The sequence below is a fragment of the Hyperolius riggenbachi genome, chromosome 2, assembly GCF_040937935.1.
Source record: "Hyperolius riggenbachi isolate aHypRig1 chromosome 2, aHypRig1.pri, whole genome shotgun sequence".
In the NCBI taxonomy this organism is placed as follows: domain Eukaryota; kingdom Metazoa; phylum Chordata; class Amphibia; order Anura; family Hyperoliidae; genus Hyperolius; species Hyperolius riggenbachi.
The window spans coordinates 200,144,817-200,164,213 of NC_090647.1; the positions used below are offsets into that span (position 1 = coordinate 200,144,817).

The following is a 19,397-nucleotide window of genomic DNA, read 5'->3' on the forward strand; positions in this document are numbered from 1 at the left end:
CTTTTCTCCTTTTCTGCTATTTCCTTGTCGACTGCAAAGCTGAATACTCAGTTGAAAACAGTTGCAACATGATCAGGAACAAAACTCCTATGAATATTTCCAGCATATTGCTCATTTTCTACTAGAACCGTGTGATCTGCCCCTGTCCAGTTGAAAACAGTTGCATGTGACTGGGCATGAATATTTGCAGTATTCTTTCACTACAACCATGCAATTCTCCTTTCTGGGATAATCACTTTCCATGCTTTGTCAGGCATCTAGATAGCATTGACCTGACACCACAAGTCACAGTATACTCCCTGCATTACAGCACACCTGAAGTGAGAGTGATATGGAGGCTGACATATTTATTTCCTTCTAAGCAATGCCAGTGGCCTGGCTGTCCTGCTGATCCTTTTCCTCTAATACTTTTAGACATAGACCCTGAACAAGCATGCAGATCAGGTGCTCTGACTGAAATCTGACTGGACTAGCCATAGACTTGTTTCAGGTATGTGATTTAGACACTACTGCAGCCAAATAGATCAGCATGGAAGCCAGGCAACTAGTATTGTTTAACAGGCAATAAGTATGGCAGCCACTATATTCCTCTCAGTTCAACCTCAGAGTTTAGTGGCGCTGCTTTGCGCGCGATTTAAACTTATCACGCCTAAACTGCCTTTTCACCAGTGTGGTGGAATGGTTATCACGCCTAAAGTCTTTTACTGGGTTAGCACCGATTTGTGAATCGAGCCCTTTGAGTCAAAGGCAGGTAGAAGATAAATATATATAATCAATAAGTAGTAGGGAGGCAAGCTTTTCATTGTATTTATACCAGGCTGGAGTTCCACATTAGGCTGGGCACATTTGGCCCATATCTCATCACTGGGGTCCCCAAGTGATATAAATCAAATGAGCAATTAAACCAACTCTCCCTCAATTACAATATTAGTTTTGAGTCTAGCATTTAAAAGAAGCTTGCTAGCAGCATACTAATCAGAAAGTATGCTCGCTCTGTCTAACAGCTGACTTACAGTGGAAATCTTACAAAATGAATAAACATACCACCCCAAACCCCCACTCTGTGCCAAGTCCTTTTTTCTGATAGTAGAAAAGCCATAATCACTTGACCATGAGGCAGACTCCAGCACTGTGGGAGAAACATCAGCAGAAAGGGATGCAGTGATCCTCCAACAGAGCCTGAATAGAACACATCAACTGATTTCAACACACAAACAGCTTGTGTACAGCAATAATAGGGAATTGTGCATGGTAAATCCACTTTAAAGCCAGCTAGATGTTATTTGAAAATTATCTTTCATCAACGAAAAATGGTATCAGAAATATCGAAAACAAATGAAATAATAATGTTAAAATTTGTTATTTTCCACCCAGCATAAATCATGCATAGAATTTTTGTATATGGAACTCTGAAGGAAGGACAACCAAACTACCACATCATGACAAACAGAAAGCATGGCAAAGCTTTATTCAGGGGAACGGGACGGACAGAAGACAAGTATCCACTGGTGATTGCTGAAAAAGCCAACGTACCATTTCTCTTGGAAGTCCCTGGAACAGGTCACCGTATTGCTGGAGAAATCTATATGGTTGATGATCAGATGCTGCAATTCCTGGATGAATTTGAAAGCTGCCCAGACATGTACCAACGCACCATTAAGAGGATTGAAATATTGGAGTGGGGAGGTAAAGAGGACTCACCCGAGGAAAGACCAGCTGCTAACACCATAGAATGTTTTGTCTACAGCACAACAAGCTACAAGGCAGAGTGGCTTAATCTAACTTACCATGACTGTTATGATTCCTATGGGACACATGGCCTGCCTTACCAGAGTCACCTAGACACACAATAATTAAATGTCCTCCCATCTACACAACAGGAACAATCGTGTGCAATTTTAATAGCATCTAATTGTTTAGTATAGCATGTTCATATCACAGTTAAAAGTGTAAAATAACTTCATAATTAAGACATACGTTGGTGTTGTTACACTAAATCAAACTCAGGTAGCCTAATAATAAATTACTTGAATGCTAAGTGAGGCTTGAATTCTTTGCTGCTTTGTCCAATTCTTATCATTGAGAAAGATACTGAAGAAATGTAAAACATCTATCAATACCAAATACATGTAAACCTATTATTCTACACATTTGTGGAAGCTTGGATAGAGAGATTATAATCAGTGTTGATGTTATTGCCATCTGTGTCCCTGTTCTAGATAATTCCCACTTTTGTATCATCATGATCCCTACGGCATGAATGAAGGGACCCAAGCCCAATGCCTTTTACAGTTAATTCAACTTCTGTTAATGCCCATCTCCAGGCACAGATCTAAAGATACCAGCTAAAATCCCATAAGATGATTACAGTAGGACAATTGTTTATAACAGTAGTAGGAATACTCACTGTACAGCCACCACACTACTCTCCTGCAGCCAACTAACCTTTCCATTTCATTGTAGCCAGCTAGGATTTACGAAAGTGATAAGGTTATACAGAACATTCTCACATCAGTCAGTAGTGTCTTCACTATTGTAATAATTCACACTGCTGAAACAAGTGTGCAGCTACCGGTAATCATCAGATTTTTGTCAGAAACATCTGATCTGCAAGCTTGTTCAGGGGTCTATGGCTAAAAAAAGTATTACTGTGCATTGTTTTAAAGGAAATAAATATGTCAGCCTCCATATGTCTCTCACCTCAGATTACCTTTAACACTATGTTTACAGTGATAATTTTGTGGTAGTATCCTGTAAAAACAGGATCGCAATGTGACAAAGAAAAGTCACATTGCGCATTATACATGCGTGTGTGAGGCAAACAGCAATAGAAAGTTTGCTTGATTGCCACTGTTAATGTAAACATTATGTGGTAATGCACTGCACTGCCAGCAGATTCCACCACACTAACGTGCTGAAGTGAATGTACCATGGTGATAAAAAAGCATTGTGTCAGCAGTCTTATTATATTGTCTGATGTAACGCACCACAACGTCACTGCGAACATAGCATTTGTGTAAAAATCAGGAAGAGGTTAAAGGAGAAGGCAATTGGTTATTTTATTATGTAGGTGGCCTGATCTCAAAAGTGGGCATAGTTAAACTATATTTCCATTGTAATAGCCCTGTGTTTTGCTCCTATTGCATTCCCACTATTATATTGCACCTATTACACCCTTTTTGGTGTCCCTCATAGTGCCCCATAGAATCCCCCTTATGGGGCTTTTATATTTACCACCTCCTATGCTGTGTCTCCATATAGTTGATGTCTCAGTTTCGTGGTTCCTGCGGCCCCATGTAGCAACCCTTAGAAGATGCCCAGATTTGTTTTCACTAGTTGTCGCCCACTTCTTTAGTTTTCCCTGGTAGGCTAAAGGTCCCCCTTTTCTTATCCTTTTCTCTGATGGTCGTTTTGCTTATTTAGAAAAATTACAGCCAGGGAGAATTTTTGATCACACATGGGAATTTAAGCACTGTAAGACACCTTCACTAGCAAAGGATAGTAACAATGAAGCAAGCACAAACCATTCATACAGAGAAGATTTATTTTTTTCATTTATTCCACCTGGATTTGGTAATAAATATAATTGTATAAAATATGTTTTGGAGGAATGTCATCTCAAAACATGAAAATGGATCAGTTTACAAGGAATCTAGTATAAAGTGTCGAGTGGAGTCTTGAAGTGAATGGGATTTATTCTAGCTGCACCAGCAGATCTCCCTCTCCGACAGTCTCACCAGGCTTGCAGTTCACAGACACCACCTGTTCAAAGCAAAACACATAGGTATAAATATAGGAAATTTACATAAATGAGTGTAAGTACGGTGGTATTAAGGTGGCCCAGTAACTTTATGACTGTTAATGACTTGAGCAACAGTTTTTCAAATATTTAACCAAGTTCGGCTGCACTTCTCATGTTCAAACAATACGCATGATTTACTAAGCTTCTGCAGAGCTGGAGTGTAGCGTCGACCTAAGTGATCCAGAAAATCTGTATTGAATTTACTAAACAAAAAGCTTTTAGGATGCTATGGTCATCAAGCCGGGACCCGGCACATAGCGACACGAGCCCAGCATAAGCACAAGTGAGGGAAGATAGCCGATTGCCATGGGAAGCAGGATGGTGAGAAATACAGCCATGCTTCCTTAGCTGCCGATCTCTGCCAGGGGAGAAGGGAATAGGATAAACTCTAGCTAGTGCCCTACTTACCACCCCGGGTGAACAGGCGCAAGCTAGTATGCATGCTGTGCTCATCAGTGCTGCAGACTAACAATCACATACTTCTGCTACAACTGGTGGCAGAGAGGAAGTAATTATACTGTAGTGCAAGCACTAGTGGTCTAAGTGGTAGTGTATAACTTAAGGTGTTAAAAATAATACTTGCAGTATTTGCTTTACATCCTTTTTAAGACACTGGCAGTATAAGATGGTAGGTATGTATTAACAGTAGTCAAGACAGTCTTGTCTAAATGGCTCTCCATTTGATCTTGAGGAAGCCCATAAATTGGGCAAAACATGTAGACAGGGGAGGAGGCAAAACCAGGTGCATCCTGGGACCCATATTCAGTGTGCATCGGGGAGGTCGGCAAGACATCCCACTGCGGTGGCACCATGCTACACGCCAAGACTAACTGCATGCCTAAATAGCACCAACAGAGTCGGCGCTTAGATCCTGGATGTGGTGAGCTGTGATTGGACACATCTCCCAAGGATGAGTGGTAACATCAATCCATGCTAATCCTGACAGCTTTGTGCAAACACCAGACAGTGGCACCACTTCATTGCTGGACCCAGTGGCAGGTTGTATGGTGCTGGCCAGCTGGTGTGTTATTTTTCTGACAGTGTGCTGTGATTTAGTGTGTTAATGTGCATGTACTATCTATGTGGGTCCTGGGCACCCCCTTATTCCTGGTTTTATGGAGTTGGATTACGGTCTCCTTGAGTTATCCATGTAACAAATTGGCCAATAAAGATGCCATTTTATAAACTCAGGATGAGCACTGTATAGTCATTTTTTTTCTCTGTATACTGCTCCTTTATATACGGTTTATAAGGTTTGTTTCTGTAGTTTGCAGTCTGTGCGTATAGGGGTTGTGCAACAATATACAAATTTTCTTGTGGGCTCTGTTGCATTACCAATCAGTCTTATAAGTAATTTTAAGGTTTCTTAGTTATTAGTAAATTAGTACTTTAAATCAGACTGGTTGCTATGGGCGAAACAGTTAAAATGGGTGCATGCTGCACTTAGTAATTTGGGCACCACCATAGATCGCAATGCAGCTATGGTGGTGTTAGGTGAGTAATGTGGCTGCAGCAGTGTGCCACTGTAATCGAACTCCGAGCAATAATTAAATGTACAGCAACTCTAATAAGAGTGCTTAAAGCCACTAGAGTAAATTGCGACTTTGCACCTGCTCTAAATTACCGGCTTTACAGCCAGATAATTTGTTGCTTTACAGTGGCCCAGGTGAATTGCGGCTTTACAGCTGCTGTAGGAGGAGCTTCGCAGCTGTTCGGGTAGGAAAGGGTGGTTAGCGTTCGGAATAGATAGGGGAAAGGTTAGTGTTAGGTGTAGGTTGGGGGAAGTTATTGCTAGGAGAAGATAGGGGAGGGTTTGTGTGAGAAAAGCATTACAGTAAGGGACAGTAGAATGTCAGTATAATTACCAATATTCTACTATTCGCATTTCCTCACGCCCATTTAAGATGTAGGCATAATGTGTACAGCTGATCAATGATGATGCAAACAATTTCGAGTTTATGCAGGATTATGCAAATTTATGCAGTTTGAAAATTAAATTGATGAAATTGATTCCCAAATTGGAGGAATTTGATAGGTTCTTTTTTTAATTTGCATAACCCTGCATTAAATTATTTGCATCTCATTGACTAGATTTCCTCAGCCCTCTGCCACTTACTCCAGCTGGACAATATTTCCAGTGCTTTTTTTCCAAATGAATAAATACCTTGGCAGTTTTAGCAGCAGTCATACTGTTCTGCATCTTCATAGCTTCAATTACACAGATCTCCTGCCCTTCGGATACCTACAAAGGTAAAATTGTATTGCATGTCAGCCACATTGTATGCAAATGATATACAAGTCTGCATAATGCTGGGCATACACGGCTCGATAGATAATTTCCGACGTGTCCGATCTCCCGCCCGATAGTTTCCGCACTCAATTCTGCATGGGGAACAATGGGAAAAGATAAGAAAACCGCGCGGAAGATAAGAGAATCGCCCGCAGAATCGAGTGCGGAAAACGATCGGGTGCAGAATCAAGTGGCAAAATCGAGCCGTGTATGCCCAGCATAAGAAAGAAATATAACTTGACCAGGTACCAGAGCATTCCAGCAACCTGCGGTGACTTCCAGCTTGAAGCTCATACTTTATTATAATTTATAATTATAATTTATTACACTCTACATTAGACTCACTATGTTATTCATACATTAGGAATCTAGCAATTTTCTTGATAAAGTTTTATTAATTTGCAGGGACTATTTTATTTTTAAACCTACAGAGGCATGAAGAGAGCTAATAGATGAGTGACACATTGAAGAGTTTATGAAACGTCTGGGGAAGAAGCTTTAATTAGCATTTCCTGGGTGTTTGTGGTGGAAATGTGAGATCTCATGCTGTCCTGGAAGATGGGACTTATTCAACATACGTTGGAGGTGTTATTTGTCCACACTGCTCTGATCCAAATCTGCTACAATCATAACCTGGAAGGACCTTCTGTGCACAGATATGACAAACTCAATAGTCTAATAAGCTGGCACCGGAAAATCTGAACAGATATGTCTGTTTGGTATATGCAGGAAAATGAAACCATAGGTTTATCTGGTGGTAAACGTTCTGTGCTTGAATTTCTAAGTCATGTCTTGAACAAAAATTGTTTATCTTTTCCTAATTTATTTTATATTGTGCAAATTGTAAAAAAGTGGGAAGACTACGAATGAAGCCAGGAACTATGCCATAAAAAACTCACTGCTTTCAAAAATGCTAGTTTCCTAACTGTAAGCATTTATATCCACTCATAGCAACTATCAATCATTTCTTGATCTATTCTCAATTTCTCATTTTGCATTGTATGATATATTTTTCCCCCTACTACTATCTTTCAGTAAAGTTTTTCTTTAACCACTTAAAGGGAACCAGAGATGAACGTTTCACACAAAATAAACATATCAGTTGATAGCTTGTAAAGAATAAATGCTCTACCTGATAATTTTGCCGCTCTGGTGTGCCTTTTTTAGTGTTTTTTACCCATTATTGCTCCAGGAAAAATCAAATATGGCCGCCGGCTCATATCCCTTCTCCTTCCGGGTTATGAGTTGTTCTGGATGTGCTGTCTAGGCTATATGAGACTATGCTGCTATCTAGGCTATATGAGAAAGGCTGCTGTGTGCTTTCATTTTGGTATGATGTACAGCTGCCTGTAGGAAGTGTCTCTCATAGGAATGAAACTGCAGTCATCATCAGTATCTAGTGCACACAGGGATCATATTGCAGCCACAGAGCTTCTCTCTCAGCAGGAGCAGCCCCTCCCATGTCATCACAGCTCTCAGTATGCAAAGCAGAAAATCTAAGCCAGGAGGGGGAAGGCTTGGGCTTGAAAAGACTCCACAGAAGAGTGACTCAGCTATAATGATTCCAGGTCAAACCCCGACTGAATAGTCGGTGGATTCTTATCACAGTTGCTAATAGACTAATTAAGCAGATAACAATGAAACTAAAAGCAGGGTAGGTGTTTACTGTGATGTTCCCACTGATAAATGTAATAAAATACATGAGGGTGCTTCGTCTCTGTTTCTCTTTAAAGGGAACCAGAGATGAACGTTTCACACAAAATAAACATATCAGTTGATAGCTTGTAAAGAATAAATGCTCTACCTGATAATTTTGCCGCTCTGGTGTGCCTTTTTTAGTGTATTTTATCCATTTTTGCTCCAGGAAAAATCAAATATGGCCGCCGGCTCATATCCCTTCTCCTTCCGAGTTATGAGTTGTTCTGGATGTGCTGTCTAGGCTATATGAGACTATGCTGCTATCTAGGCTAAATGCAGCCTTTCATCTATGTGCTTTCATTTTGGTATGATGTACAGCTGCCTGTAGGAAGTGTCTCTCATAGGAATGAAACGGCAGTCATCATCAGTATCTACAGTATGCAGACAGAGTGCACACAGAGCACACAGGGATCATATTGCAGCCACACTCTCTCAGCAGGAGCAGCCCCTCCCATGTCATCACAGCTCTCAGTATGCAAAGCAGGAAATCTAAGCCAGGAGGGGGAAGGCTTGGGCTTGAAAAGACTCCACAGAAGAGTGACTCAGCTATAATGATTCCAGGTCAAACCTCGACTGAATAGTCGGTGGATTCTTATCACAGTTGCTAATAGACTAATTAAGCAGATAACAATGAAACTAAAAGCAGGGTAGGTGTTTACTGTCATGTTCCCACTGATAAATGTAATAAAATACATGAGGGTGCTTCGTCTCTGGTTCTCTTTAAGCTCTCAGTCGTTTTCACTTTATGCATCCGAGCAATGTTCACCTCCCATTCATTAGCCTATAACTTTATCACTACTTATCACAATGAACTGATCTATATCTTGTTTTTTCCGCCACCAATTAGGCTTTCTTTGGGGGGTACATTTTGCTAAGAGCTACCTTACTGTAAATGCATTTTAACAGTAAGAATAAGAAAAAAAATGAAAAAAATCATTATTTGTCAGTTTTCGGCCATTATAGTTTTAAAATAATACATGCCTCCATAATTAAAACCCACGTATTGTATTTGCCCATTTGTCACGGTTATTTCACCGTTTAAATTATGTCCCTATCACAATGTATCGTGACAATATTTTATTTGGAAATGAAAGAGCATTTTTTTCCGTTTTGCATCCATCACTATTTACAAGCTTATAAAAAAAAAAGAGAGAAATATTTCATCTTTACATAGATATTTAAAAAGTTTAGACCCTTAGGTAAATAAATATTTATGTGTTTTTTTTTTTTATAGTATTGTTTTTTTTTTTTTTTTTTTATTAAACATTTTATGTGGGCATTTTTGGGAGGGTGGGATATAAATAGTGTTTTATTTGGGGAAATATTTTGTATTGTAATGTTTTTTTACTTTTACTTGTAGTTTTACTTTTTGGCCACACGATGGCAATCTTGAGTTTGTTTACATGACGTCACTCTAAGCGTACAATGTACGCTTAGAGGGACATAGCTTCAGAAAAAGTGTAGCGTAGCGTAGCTTTCGAGAGAAGCCGTCGTTTTTTCAGCGGGGGAGAGGAATCAGTGATCGGGCACCATAGCCCGATACATTGATTCCTGGGCTAACGAATCCGCGGCCGGGAGTGCGCGTGCATGTCCTCCTTGACGTTTTTATATGTCAAGGAGGACAAAGTGGTTAAAGTAAACCTGAGATGAAAGACATCTCAGATTCTATACTTACCTGGGGCTTCCTTAAGCCCCCTTGAGGCTGCTCAGTTCCTCGTCTCCCCGGGTGGTTTCTGTCCTGAAAGCTTGGCAGAGTTGCACATGCATGGCCTGGCGGGCTCTCTCACCACACTCCCAGCCGCGGGAGCTCAGCAGGGGAGTGCGCCTGGCTGCACATGCACAACAAAGCGCAATTTGGCCAGGCAATTTGTGGGGTACAGAAGCCACGCAGGGAGATGGCGAAGTACTGAGCGGCCTCAAGGGGGCTTAAGGAAGCCCCAGGTACGTATAGAACCTGAGATGTCTTTCATCTCAGGTACACTTTTAAGTCACTGGCCCAGAATAAGCATGCAGATCAGATGCTTTGACTCTTGTCTGACTCCACTGGCTGCATGCTTGTTGCAGGTGTGCGACTTAAAAGCAACTGAAGCTAAAAGCTCAGCATGATAGTCAGGCAACTGGCATTGTTTATAAGGGAATGAAGAAGATAGAGGTAGCCTCCATATTCCTCTCACCTCAGGTTCTGGTTAAAAAATTATGGGATGAGTAAAGACAGTAAATAGGACAGATCCCCCAGATGGGAGCACAGACCCACAGAAGTCAAATGGATAGAACATGAGACAAAGTGTGGCGAGAAAGACTAACCCTTTTAAGATGGAAAAAAATTAAACTTAAGATAAATGATTTAAAGCTGAACTCCAGTCATCTTAATTCTAAAAGGAACAATCTTGTTTATGGGACCCCTTCGTTTTTGCATAAAAAAGGTGCAGAGTGTAAGACTTGAAAGGTTTGACATAACTATTCACATGCACACTGGAAATGCTCTCATTTGCAAGGCTATTAAAGTGAATATATTAGAAACATACAATTGTAATGTGAGGAGGTGTGGTGTCCAAACACCCTAGGGAGAAAGAGAGGCACTTAATACTATTGGCTATTGCTACCCTGGCACTTCTATTGGCCTGAGGAAGCGGGCTTGCATCCACAAAACAAGTTGCCTGTGCATAAAAAAAACCTTGTCACAGTTGACTGTCGTTATTGAGGTAAGCTACCTCACTTATTTATATTTTATCACTTTTAACCTATTTTATCCATACCTGGGCACCTCTTAACCCCTGTTGTGCAGTTGTAATAACCTAACTCTTAACTCTAAACTTGCTGTTTCAGGACAGTCTTGCTTGCTTCCAACATGTGACACAAGACCAACACCCATGCCTATCCATGACTTATGTACTTTCATCACTTCAGGTTATTACTTCTACGTATCAAAGCAGGGGAATTCATCTCTGCAGTAATACCACTATTAGCAGACAGTGAAAAGCTGGGAAAGAAGACAAGGGGACAATTGTGTGGTTCACTGTAGTTCCAAGTACCGTATATTATTAATCTATATCCAACTGGATAACCTCCTCTTGTTGTGAGATTTGAGGAAAGTGAAGCAAGCTAGTACTGTGTCCTGCCACAGTGCACATCATACACTGTATATGCACTGCCAGCTGAAGCATGCCTGCCCTGTGATTGACAGTCTATCATCCTATCATGTGAGATAGGGCATGAGCAGGTAGTCAGAGATTTCCAACGGGATAATGAGGAGCTGTGATTTCATACAGCAGGTACTTTATTTTGCAAACTCTGCTAAGGTGTTTTTGTACAAAACTTTTACATACATAGTTCAAATAAACCAATATTCTAAAAAAAAAAATTAAAAACCAGTGACTGAATTTGATCTTTAAAACTTTTCTGTGGAGTTGAAGCAAGTTTTGGAAATAAAAAAAAAATAGATTTTCAATAAGAAAAAAGTTGATGTATTACATGATTCAAATCTAGAAATATGTTTTAAAACAATGATTAGGGTTACCCCTAAGTGCTTGAAAGATGTAAAAAAAAAAAAAAAGACATTTTATTTTTATATTACATTCCATCCACTGAGACATCCCAGTAATGTCAGCATTGGTATATGAAGAAATCTGATAATTTTTTAAGCACTTTTTATCCTCTCTACATTGGATGCCTATTTGAATGGATTATTGAAGACAGATGTTTAGAAATATTCTGCTAATGAATTGTGGTGTCAAAATAGTTTCCATAAGCACAAAACTGAACAATGCATTATAATGCAACATACAGTATCTATTTTGTGTTCTTTCTGCATATTTTCATACAACCCATACAAAAATATGACTGATCTATTGCAGTAGTACACTAAGGGCTTGATTCACAAAGCGGTGCTAACTGTTAGCACGCCTGTGAAAACCCCCTTAGCACGTCTAAACAAGCTTTTCGCGCGCAAAACTTTATGCACGTAAAACTTTACGCACGCACTGCACGCGTGCGCGAAGTGCCCATTAAAGCCTATGGGACTTAGCACGTGCATAGGACGCGTAAACTTAGCGCGCGATCTGATTGAGCAATCCGGTGCTAACCTACTTAGCACCCTGGTTAGCACGTCTAAAAACTTTAGACATGCTAAGTAGGTTAGCACTGCTTTGTGAATCAAGCCCTAAATCTGTTCACAGTTGTCAAAAGACAAATAAATAACAAATAAAAACACAATGGTGAACTTTCACTACAAAGTTTTTGCAATTACAAAAATAACTTTATTATACAGACCAATTATATTGCGCTTTTTTCCTGGCGGACTCAAAACACTAGAGTTGCAGCCACTTAAGGCGCACTTCACAGACGACCAGGATCATTAGGGAGCCTTGCCCAAAGATTCCTTATGGATTTACAGACTGGCTCGAGCCAGGATTAAAATCCTTGTCAAAGTACTCAAATCCCACATGGAAGACAACAGCCTTACCAGTATGCTATCCAGCTGACATTTTCCCAACAGAAAAAAAAAAAAAAACCAAACCCCAACAGCTACTAGTAATCAAAAAAAGAATACTAAATGAACAACTTACTCTGAGACATGTTCTAAAAAGAAACTGAATCACTGGTCATAGCCCAAATTGCTGTGACAGGCTGCTTTCAGTGCTACTTCTTCAGAACGGTCACAAGCCTTACAAGTCTCTCTGATAAACTCAATCTGTGCTGATGTATTCCGTACTCCTTGTCTAATTGGTATAAAGTTAGCAGATCTCCATCCTGTATCTTTCATCCAGCTTGCTGCGTCCTCTCCTTTGACACGGAGGGTCGCAGGTCATCTTAGCATCCGATTATCAAAGTAACACTCATTAAGCAGCAGTCTGCCCTGTACCGCAATGAGCTAGCCTGAAGGAGCCGTCAGTGCGTATACTCAACCAATTTTACTGTTTTTAGGAAGTGCGGATGTGACACGCCATGGCCACAATGTGAAGTTTCAGACATCTCCAGCTGATGATTAATTATTGGTGGTGGGAAATAAAACCCAGTAAAGCCAGCTGCTTGCCATTGTCGGCAAAATTACTATAATGGATATAGGCTGCCAATTTTCCATTTTATTGGCAAGAATTCCAAACGCAATTAGGGTTGTTATAAATGATATGGAAATCTATCAAATCCTTTTCATTTTCAGAGACAGTCTTCCCAAGAGACTTGTCTTCAAGCCCATCATTGACTTTGTTGTGTTAATGATGCATACTTGTTTTTATTTCTAATTAAAGCACCTGCCAACTTTTGGAACTGGGTTTTGCATGTCGCCTCGGTGGCGATGTCTGCCGCGGGAAAAGCATACTTAAGTTTTAGGAACTTTTCCTTGACTGATGCCTCACACAAGGAGGTGGCCAGCAAAATACACAAAGTAAAAAAGCATGGAAGGAAATGGTGGATATTTATCAGAAACACTGTTGCTTTCTCAGTGCGATCTGCCTTGGAATAAAAGCATGAAAATGAAATGCAAAGGCTAAAATTGCAGACGTAAAGGATGACTGCACAGTGCTTCATTTCTCAATTTCATCCTTCAGAGCCACAAAATGGGGTGATAAAGTTACTGGATGAGATTTACAGTAACAGCTGTGCTCTTCCCACACAGGGGAGGGACTTCTAATGTGCTCAGGTCTGCCTGGAGCAGACGGAAAGCAACAAAGCATGATGCCTTTCCTTTTAAGGCTATGCAGTAATAGCTAACATATATCCATTTAAATAGCTGTACAATAACAATGCAATTGCTTATTTGCACAGGGCATCCTGGATTGGAATTTTTTTCTAAGGACAGTCTGGATATAAAATACATTTTTAGTTTTTTACATTTTTACCTAATCTGTTCAGTGGCAAGACTAAGGAAAGCATAGGAAACCGTGCCAGTGGCATATGGCTCTCTTCTGTGCTAAACATTTATACTAAAGACAGGTTCATCAGTCATTAGAGTATCTGGGTAAAAAAAATTAGCTTCTGATGGATGGTATTTAGAGCTTACCTGCTGCTTGTACATTACCAAAGAAACACAGGCTTCCAAACCCACATGACATTAGAAATTGCAGACCATGAAATAAAATACTCGCAAGCACACATCATCTACGCCAAATTATACAATATAATAAATAAACTCAGCCTAAAATTGGGCCCGCTGCAAGGGACCTTGGGTCAGGCCTGCACAGGCCAATTAATGCACAGCACCTGCTGTATATAAGCAGCACACCAAGCACTTCCGAATCATTTCAGCAATTAAAACAAAACTGTTTCCTATTTGAACAGTAACTATTTCAGTGCAAGTCTAAGTACCAAACAATAATGAAATCAGTAGGTAAAACAAGAAGCCTCTTGAAGAGGGAGATGAGGAGATGGTTGGGATGAATCTGCAGTGTGGAATAGAACCCTTTCTTTGTTCTCTTACACTCTCAGCCTTCGGCCTAATTTGGCAGAAAAACAGAGGGCTTGTGGTGAGCTTCCACAGTATCACCTTCTGCTGCACTCTGGCCCCATAAAAAGATGGATCAATATCATCCCTGCTGATTTTCCTTCAAAAGTGAAATCCTTCAATTACAGTTTTTTTTTAGGCGGAGTGTGGGGGGAGGGGGGGCACAGGTGCGGGAGTTTAATATGTATCTGGGGTTCTGACTGAATAAATTCCGAGTTCATTGTCATGATCTCCAGCTAACTAGCTTGCTTTGCTTTGTAGCATGTATGCCTTAGAATTAACTCATAGCTCTTGACATTTATTGAAAATTACTTAGAAAGTTATGCAGTTCCTGTCATAACAATTAAACACATAAAGCCACTATTTGTTTGAAATTTTCTGTTGGATATTGGACCTATTACAGTCAAACAATGTTTGGTTAGTCCATTCCAACAGGCCAGAGGTAACAATACTTTAAAATTAGACAAACAAACCCTTGGTTTATAGTTTCATGTATTCACAAGGCATTATTTAATTATTGGGCTAATAAAGCTAATTTCAAAAGAAAGTTAATGATTTACGATATTGGTGTTTATCCTTATGCACTGCATCAGAATTGCTTGAAATTCAAATATAATGTTTTCAAATGGCATTTATTTCATCTCCAGCTGGAGATACTTTATTTATAAGTTGTTTGTGAGGTGACTGAAAAGTAGTCAGCATTATGGAGGTGTTTGAAACCAAGAGGCCAATTTACAAAGCTGGAAATCCGTAAACATTACAGCATTTGTATAAGAGACTTTACTGCTACTTCACTGCTATGTTATGATACTATAGTAATCATATTTGTAAAAAGGTGGTCAGCCTCATCAGAACTTAATACAATCACCAGAAAACTTCTCCACTTCCATTGTGATAAATGGCATAGGCTACAATGGAGAACAGTGGTATTTAGGTCAGAAACACGGTTTCTTAGCGTGCTGCAGATCTCCACTTAAAGGAAAACTGAAGAGAGAGGTATATGGAGGCTGCCATGTTTATTTCCTCTGCCTCCAATATGTTCAGCCATATACCCTGAACAAGCATATGCAGATCAGGTGTTTCTGACATTATTATTATTGTCAGATCTGACAGATTAGCTGCATGCTTGTTTCTGGTGTTAATCAGACACTTCTGCAGCCAAACAAAGCAGCAGGGCTGCCTGGCAACTGATATTGTTTAACCACTTGCCGATCGCCCACTACCTATGGGCGTCGGCAAAGTGGCACGTCCAGGACCGCCTAACACCCATCGGCGTCGGCTCCTTGGGCACTGAAAAGCCGGGGATCGCGCGCATAGATGCGCGCACATCCGCCGGCATTAGGCTCCGCCCACCCACCGGGGGGTGGGGGGGTGGGGGGTGGGGGGGTTGTTAACCCCCGATCTACCGCATAGTAAGCGTATAATACGCTTTGTAATGTATACAAAGCGTATTATACAGGCTGCCTCCTGCCCTGGTGGTCCCAGTGATCGAGGGACCACCAGGGCAGGAGGCAGCCCCCCTGGTAAGCACACACAAACACTAATCCTGCCCCCCCTGCCCCCTGATCGGCCCACAGCACCCCTCAGACCCCCCCTGATAACCCCCTTAGACCACTGTTTGCACCCAATCACCCCCCCTAATCACCCATCAACCACTCCCTGTCACTATCTGTCAACACTATATTTTAGATTAAGATAAACTGCCGCCTGGGGGCTCCTGATCACCCCCCCCACACCCTCAGATCTTCCCCAGACCCCCGCCCCCCGTGTACTGTATACATCTATCCTCCCCTGTAATCACCCACTGATCACCTGTCAATCATCTGTCAATCACCCATCAATCACCCCCTATCACTGCCACCCATCAGATCAGACCCTAACCTGCCCCTTACGGGCACCTGATCACCCGCCCACACCCTCAGATCACCCGCAGACCCGCCCTCAGATAACCTGCCAAGTGCATTGTTTACATCTGTTCTCCCCTCTAATCACCCACTGATCACCCATTAATCACCCCCTGTCACTGCTACCCATCAGATCAGACCCTGATCTGCCCCTTGCGGGCACCCAATTACCCACCCACACCCTCAGATTGCCCTTAGACCCCCCTTAACACCTCCCCAGTGCATTATTTACATCTGTTCTCCCCTCTAATCACCCACTGATCACCCATCAATCACCCCCTGTCACCTCTACCCATCATACCCATCAGATCACCCTCAGCCCCCCCCCCCCCCCCGATCACCTCGCCAGTGCATTGCTTGCATCTATTCTCCCCTCTAATCACACCCTGATCACCTATCAATCACCCCGTTACCCCCTGTCACTGCTACCCATCAGATCAGACCCTAATCTGCCCCTTGCGGGCACCCAAACACCCGCCCACACCCTCAGATCGCCCTCAGACCCCCCCCCCCCCCCCCGATCACCTCCCCAGTGCATTATTTACATCTGTTCTCCCCTCTAATCACCCACTGATCACCCATCAATCACTCCCTGTCACCACCTGTCACTGCTACCCATCAGCTCAGACCCTAATCTGCCCCTTGCGGGCATCCAATCACCCGCCCACACCCTCAGACCCCCCCTGATCACCTCACCAGTGCATTGCTTGCATCTATTCTCCTCTCTAATCACACCCTGATCACTTATCAATCACCCCGTCACCCCCTAGCAAACCTACCCATCAGATCAGGCCCTAATTTGCCCCGTGTGGGCTCCTGATCACTCGGCCAAACCCTCAGACCCCCTTCCGATCACCTCCCCAGTACATTGATTGCATCTATCCTCCCCTCTAATCACCCCTGAGACACCCATCAATCACCTCCTGTCACCCTTTAACACTCCTCTCCATCAGATCAGGCCCTAATCTGCCCTCTGCGGGCTTCTGATCACCCGGCCAAATCCTCACCCGCCCCACCGCAGTGACAGAATTTTTTTTTTGATCACTGCTGGTCTCTACGACTTAATTGTGGCTGAGACCAACCATTATTCCACACAATACGCAACCGCCAATCCAAGAAGCTACCATGCCCAGCCTTTTTGGTGGAAACCACCCCAAGTTTCCGAACGTAACATTTTTTGGGGCCTTCTCCTTAACATGGGTCTAGTCAAAAATAATGTATTGCGGTCTTATTGGTCTACGCACCCAATACATCACATGCCCATGTTCTCTGCTGCCATGTCCAGGTCACGATTTGAGAACATCCTGCGCTTCCTGCACTTCAGTGCCAATACAACCTGTCATCTAAGAGGCCACCCTGCTTATGACCGGTTCCCAAAAATTCGGCCCCTCATAGACCACCTGTCATCAAAATTTGCAGATGCTTATACCCCTGAACAGTCATTTTGAGGCATTTGGTTTCCAGACTACTCACAGTTTTGGGCAGCTAAAATGCCAGGGCAGTACAGGAGCCCCACAAGTGACCCCATTTTAGAAAGAAGATACCCTAAGGTATTCCGTTAGGTGTACAACGAGTTCATAGAAGATTTTATTTTTTCTCACAAGTTAGTGGAAAATGACACTTTGTGAAAAAAAAAACAATAAAAATCAATTTCCCCTAACATGTGACAAAAAATAAAATCTTCTATGAACTCACCATACACCTAACTGAATACCTTGGGGTGTCTTGTTTCTAAAATGGGGTCACTTGTGGGGTTCCTATACTGCCCTGGCATTTTAGGGGCCCTAAACCGTGAGGAGTAGTCTAGAAACCAAATGCCTCAAAATGACCTGTGAAATCCTAAAGTTACTCGTAGGACGTTGGGCCCCTTAGCGCACCTAGGCTGCAAAAAAGTAGTATCGCCATACTCAGGAGAAGTGGTATAATGTGTTTTGGGGTGTATTTTTACACATACCCATGCTGGGTGGTAGAAATATCTCTGTAAATGGACAATTGTGTGTAAAAAAAAAATCAAACAAAATCTCATTTACAGAGATATTTCTCCCACCCAGAATAGGTATGTGTAAAAATACACCACAAAACACATTATACTATTTCTCCTGAGTACGGCGATACCACGTGTGACACTTTTTTGCAGCCTAGGTGCGCTAAGGGGCCCAAAGTCCTATGATCACCTTTAGGCTTTACAGGGGTGCTTACAATTTAGCACCCCCCAAAATGCCAGGACAGTAAACACACCTTACAAATGACCCCCTTTTGGAAAGTAGACACCCCAAAGTATTCAGAGAGGGGCATGGTGAGTCCGTGGCAGATTTCATTTTTTTTGTCACAAGTTAGCAGAAATGGAAACATTTATTTATTCATTTTGTCACAAAGTGTCATTTTCTTGTGACAAAAAAAAATAAAATCTTCTATGAACTCACCATGCCTCTTAGTGAATACTTTGGGATGTCTTCTTTCCAAAATGGGGTCATTTGGGGGGTATTTATACTATCCTGGAATTTTAGCACCTCATGAAACATGACAGGTGCTCAGAAAAGTTAGAGATGCTTCAAAATGGGAAAATTCACTTTTTTGCACCATAGTTTATAAACGCTATAACTTTTACCCAAACCAATAAATATACACTTATTGGATTTTTTTTTTATCAAAGACATGTAGCACAATCAATTTGGACAAAAATGTATATAGAAATTTTACTTTATTTGAAAAATGTCAGCACAGAAAGTTAAAAAAATATTTTTTTTGACAAAATTCATGTCTTTTGTGATGAATATAATAAAAACTAAAAATCACAGCAGCATTCAAATAGCACCAAAAGAAAGCTGTATTAGTGACGAGAAAAGGAGGTAAAATTAATTATTATTATTTTTTTTTTAAAATATGTTTTATTGAACTTTTCAAATATATTTAAAGTACAAAACATTACATAACCCCCTTTCCCACACAGTCTTCCCACCGTCCCCCCAGATCAACCCTCCTCCCTCCACCCCACATTGTATCCATAATAAATATGGAATATCTCCAATTGGCACTTGAGAAACTTATGGCTGAATCAAATATCAATATCAAAAGTTTTTAACCATTTTTTCCACACCTTATAAATTTTTTTAACAGAACCACGGTTTTCATACACATTTTTATAAATCGGTAAATCGAGATTTACAGAAGATTTAAATTCTGCAATAGAGGACGCTTCTGGTCTCTTCCATCATCCTCATCTAGCATAGAAAAGCAGGAGCTAAGCAAGAAATAATTTTTTGT

At 41.3% G+C, this 19,397-nt stretch overlaps 2 protein-coding genes across 3 annotated transcripts in view; one reads left to right on the plus strand and one right to left on the minus strand.

The window, feature by feature from the left end:
- The window catches only part of GGACT (gamma-glutamylamine cyclotransferase), a 57,853-nt gene extending 55,167 nt beyond the window's left edge, over positions 1–2,686 (plus strand). For both annotated transcript variants that reach the window (XM_068267995.1, XM_068267996.1), the window contains exon 2: positions 1,375–2,686. In XM_068267995.1, coding sequence (XP_068124096.1) covers positions 1,383–1,853 — 471 coding nt within the window. In that variant the 5' untranslated portion in view covers positions 1,375–1,382 and the 3' untranslated portion in view covers positions 1,854–2,686. The remainder of the gene's footprint in view (positions 1–1,374) is intronic.
- An 840-nt stretch (positions 2,687–3,526) lies between these two features.
- Positions 3,527–19,397, minus strand: part of PCCA (propionyl-CoA carboxylase subunit alpha) — a 647,351-nt gene continuing 631,480 nt past the window's right edge. The window contains exons 23-24 of the mRNA XM_068267993.1: positions 5,967–6,044; positions 3,527–3,762 (exon numbers count right to left, since the gene is read on the minus strand). Coding sequence (XP_068124094.1) covers positions 3,694–3,762; positions 5,967–6,044 — 147 coding nt within the window. The 3' untranslated portion in view covers positions 3,527–3,693. The remainder of the gene's footprint in view (positions 3,763–5,966; positions 6,045–19,397) is intronic.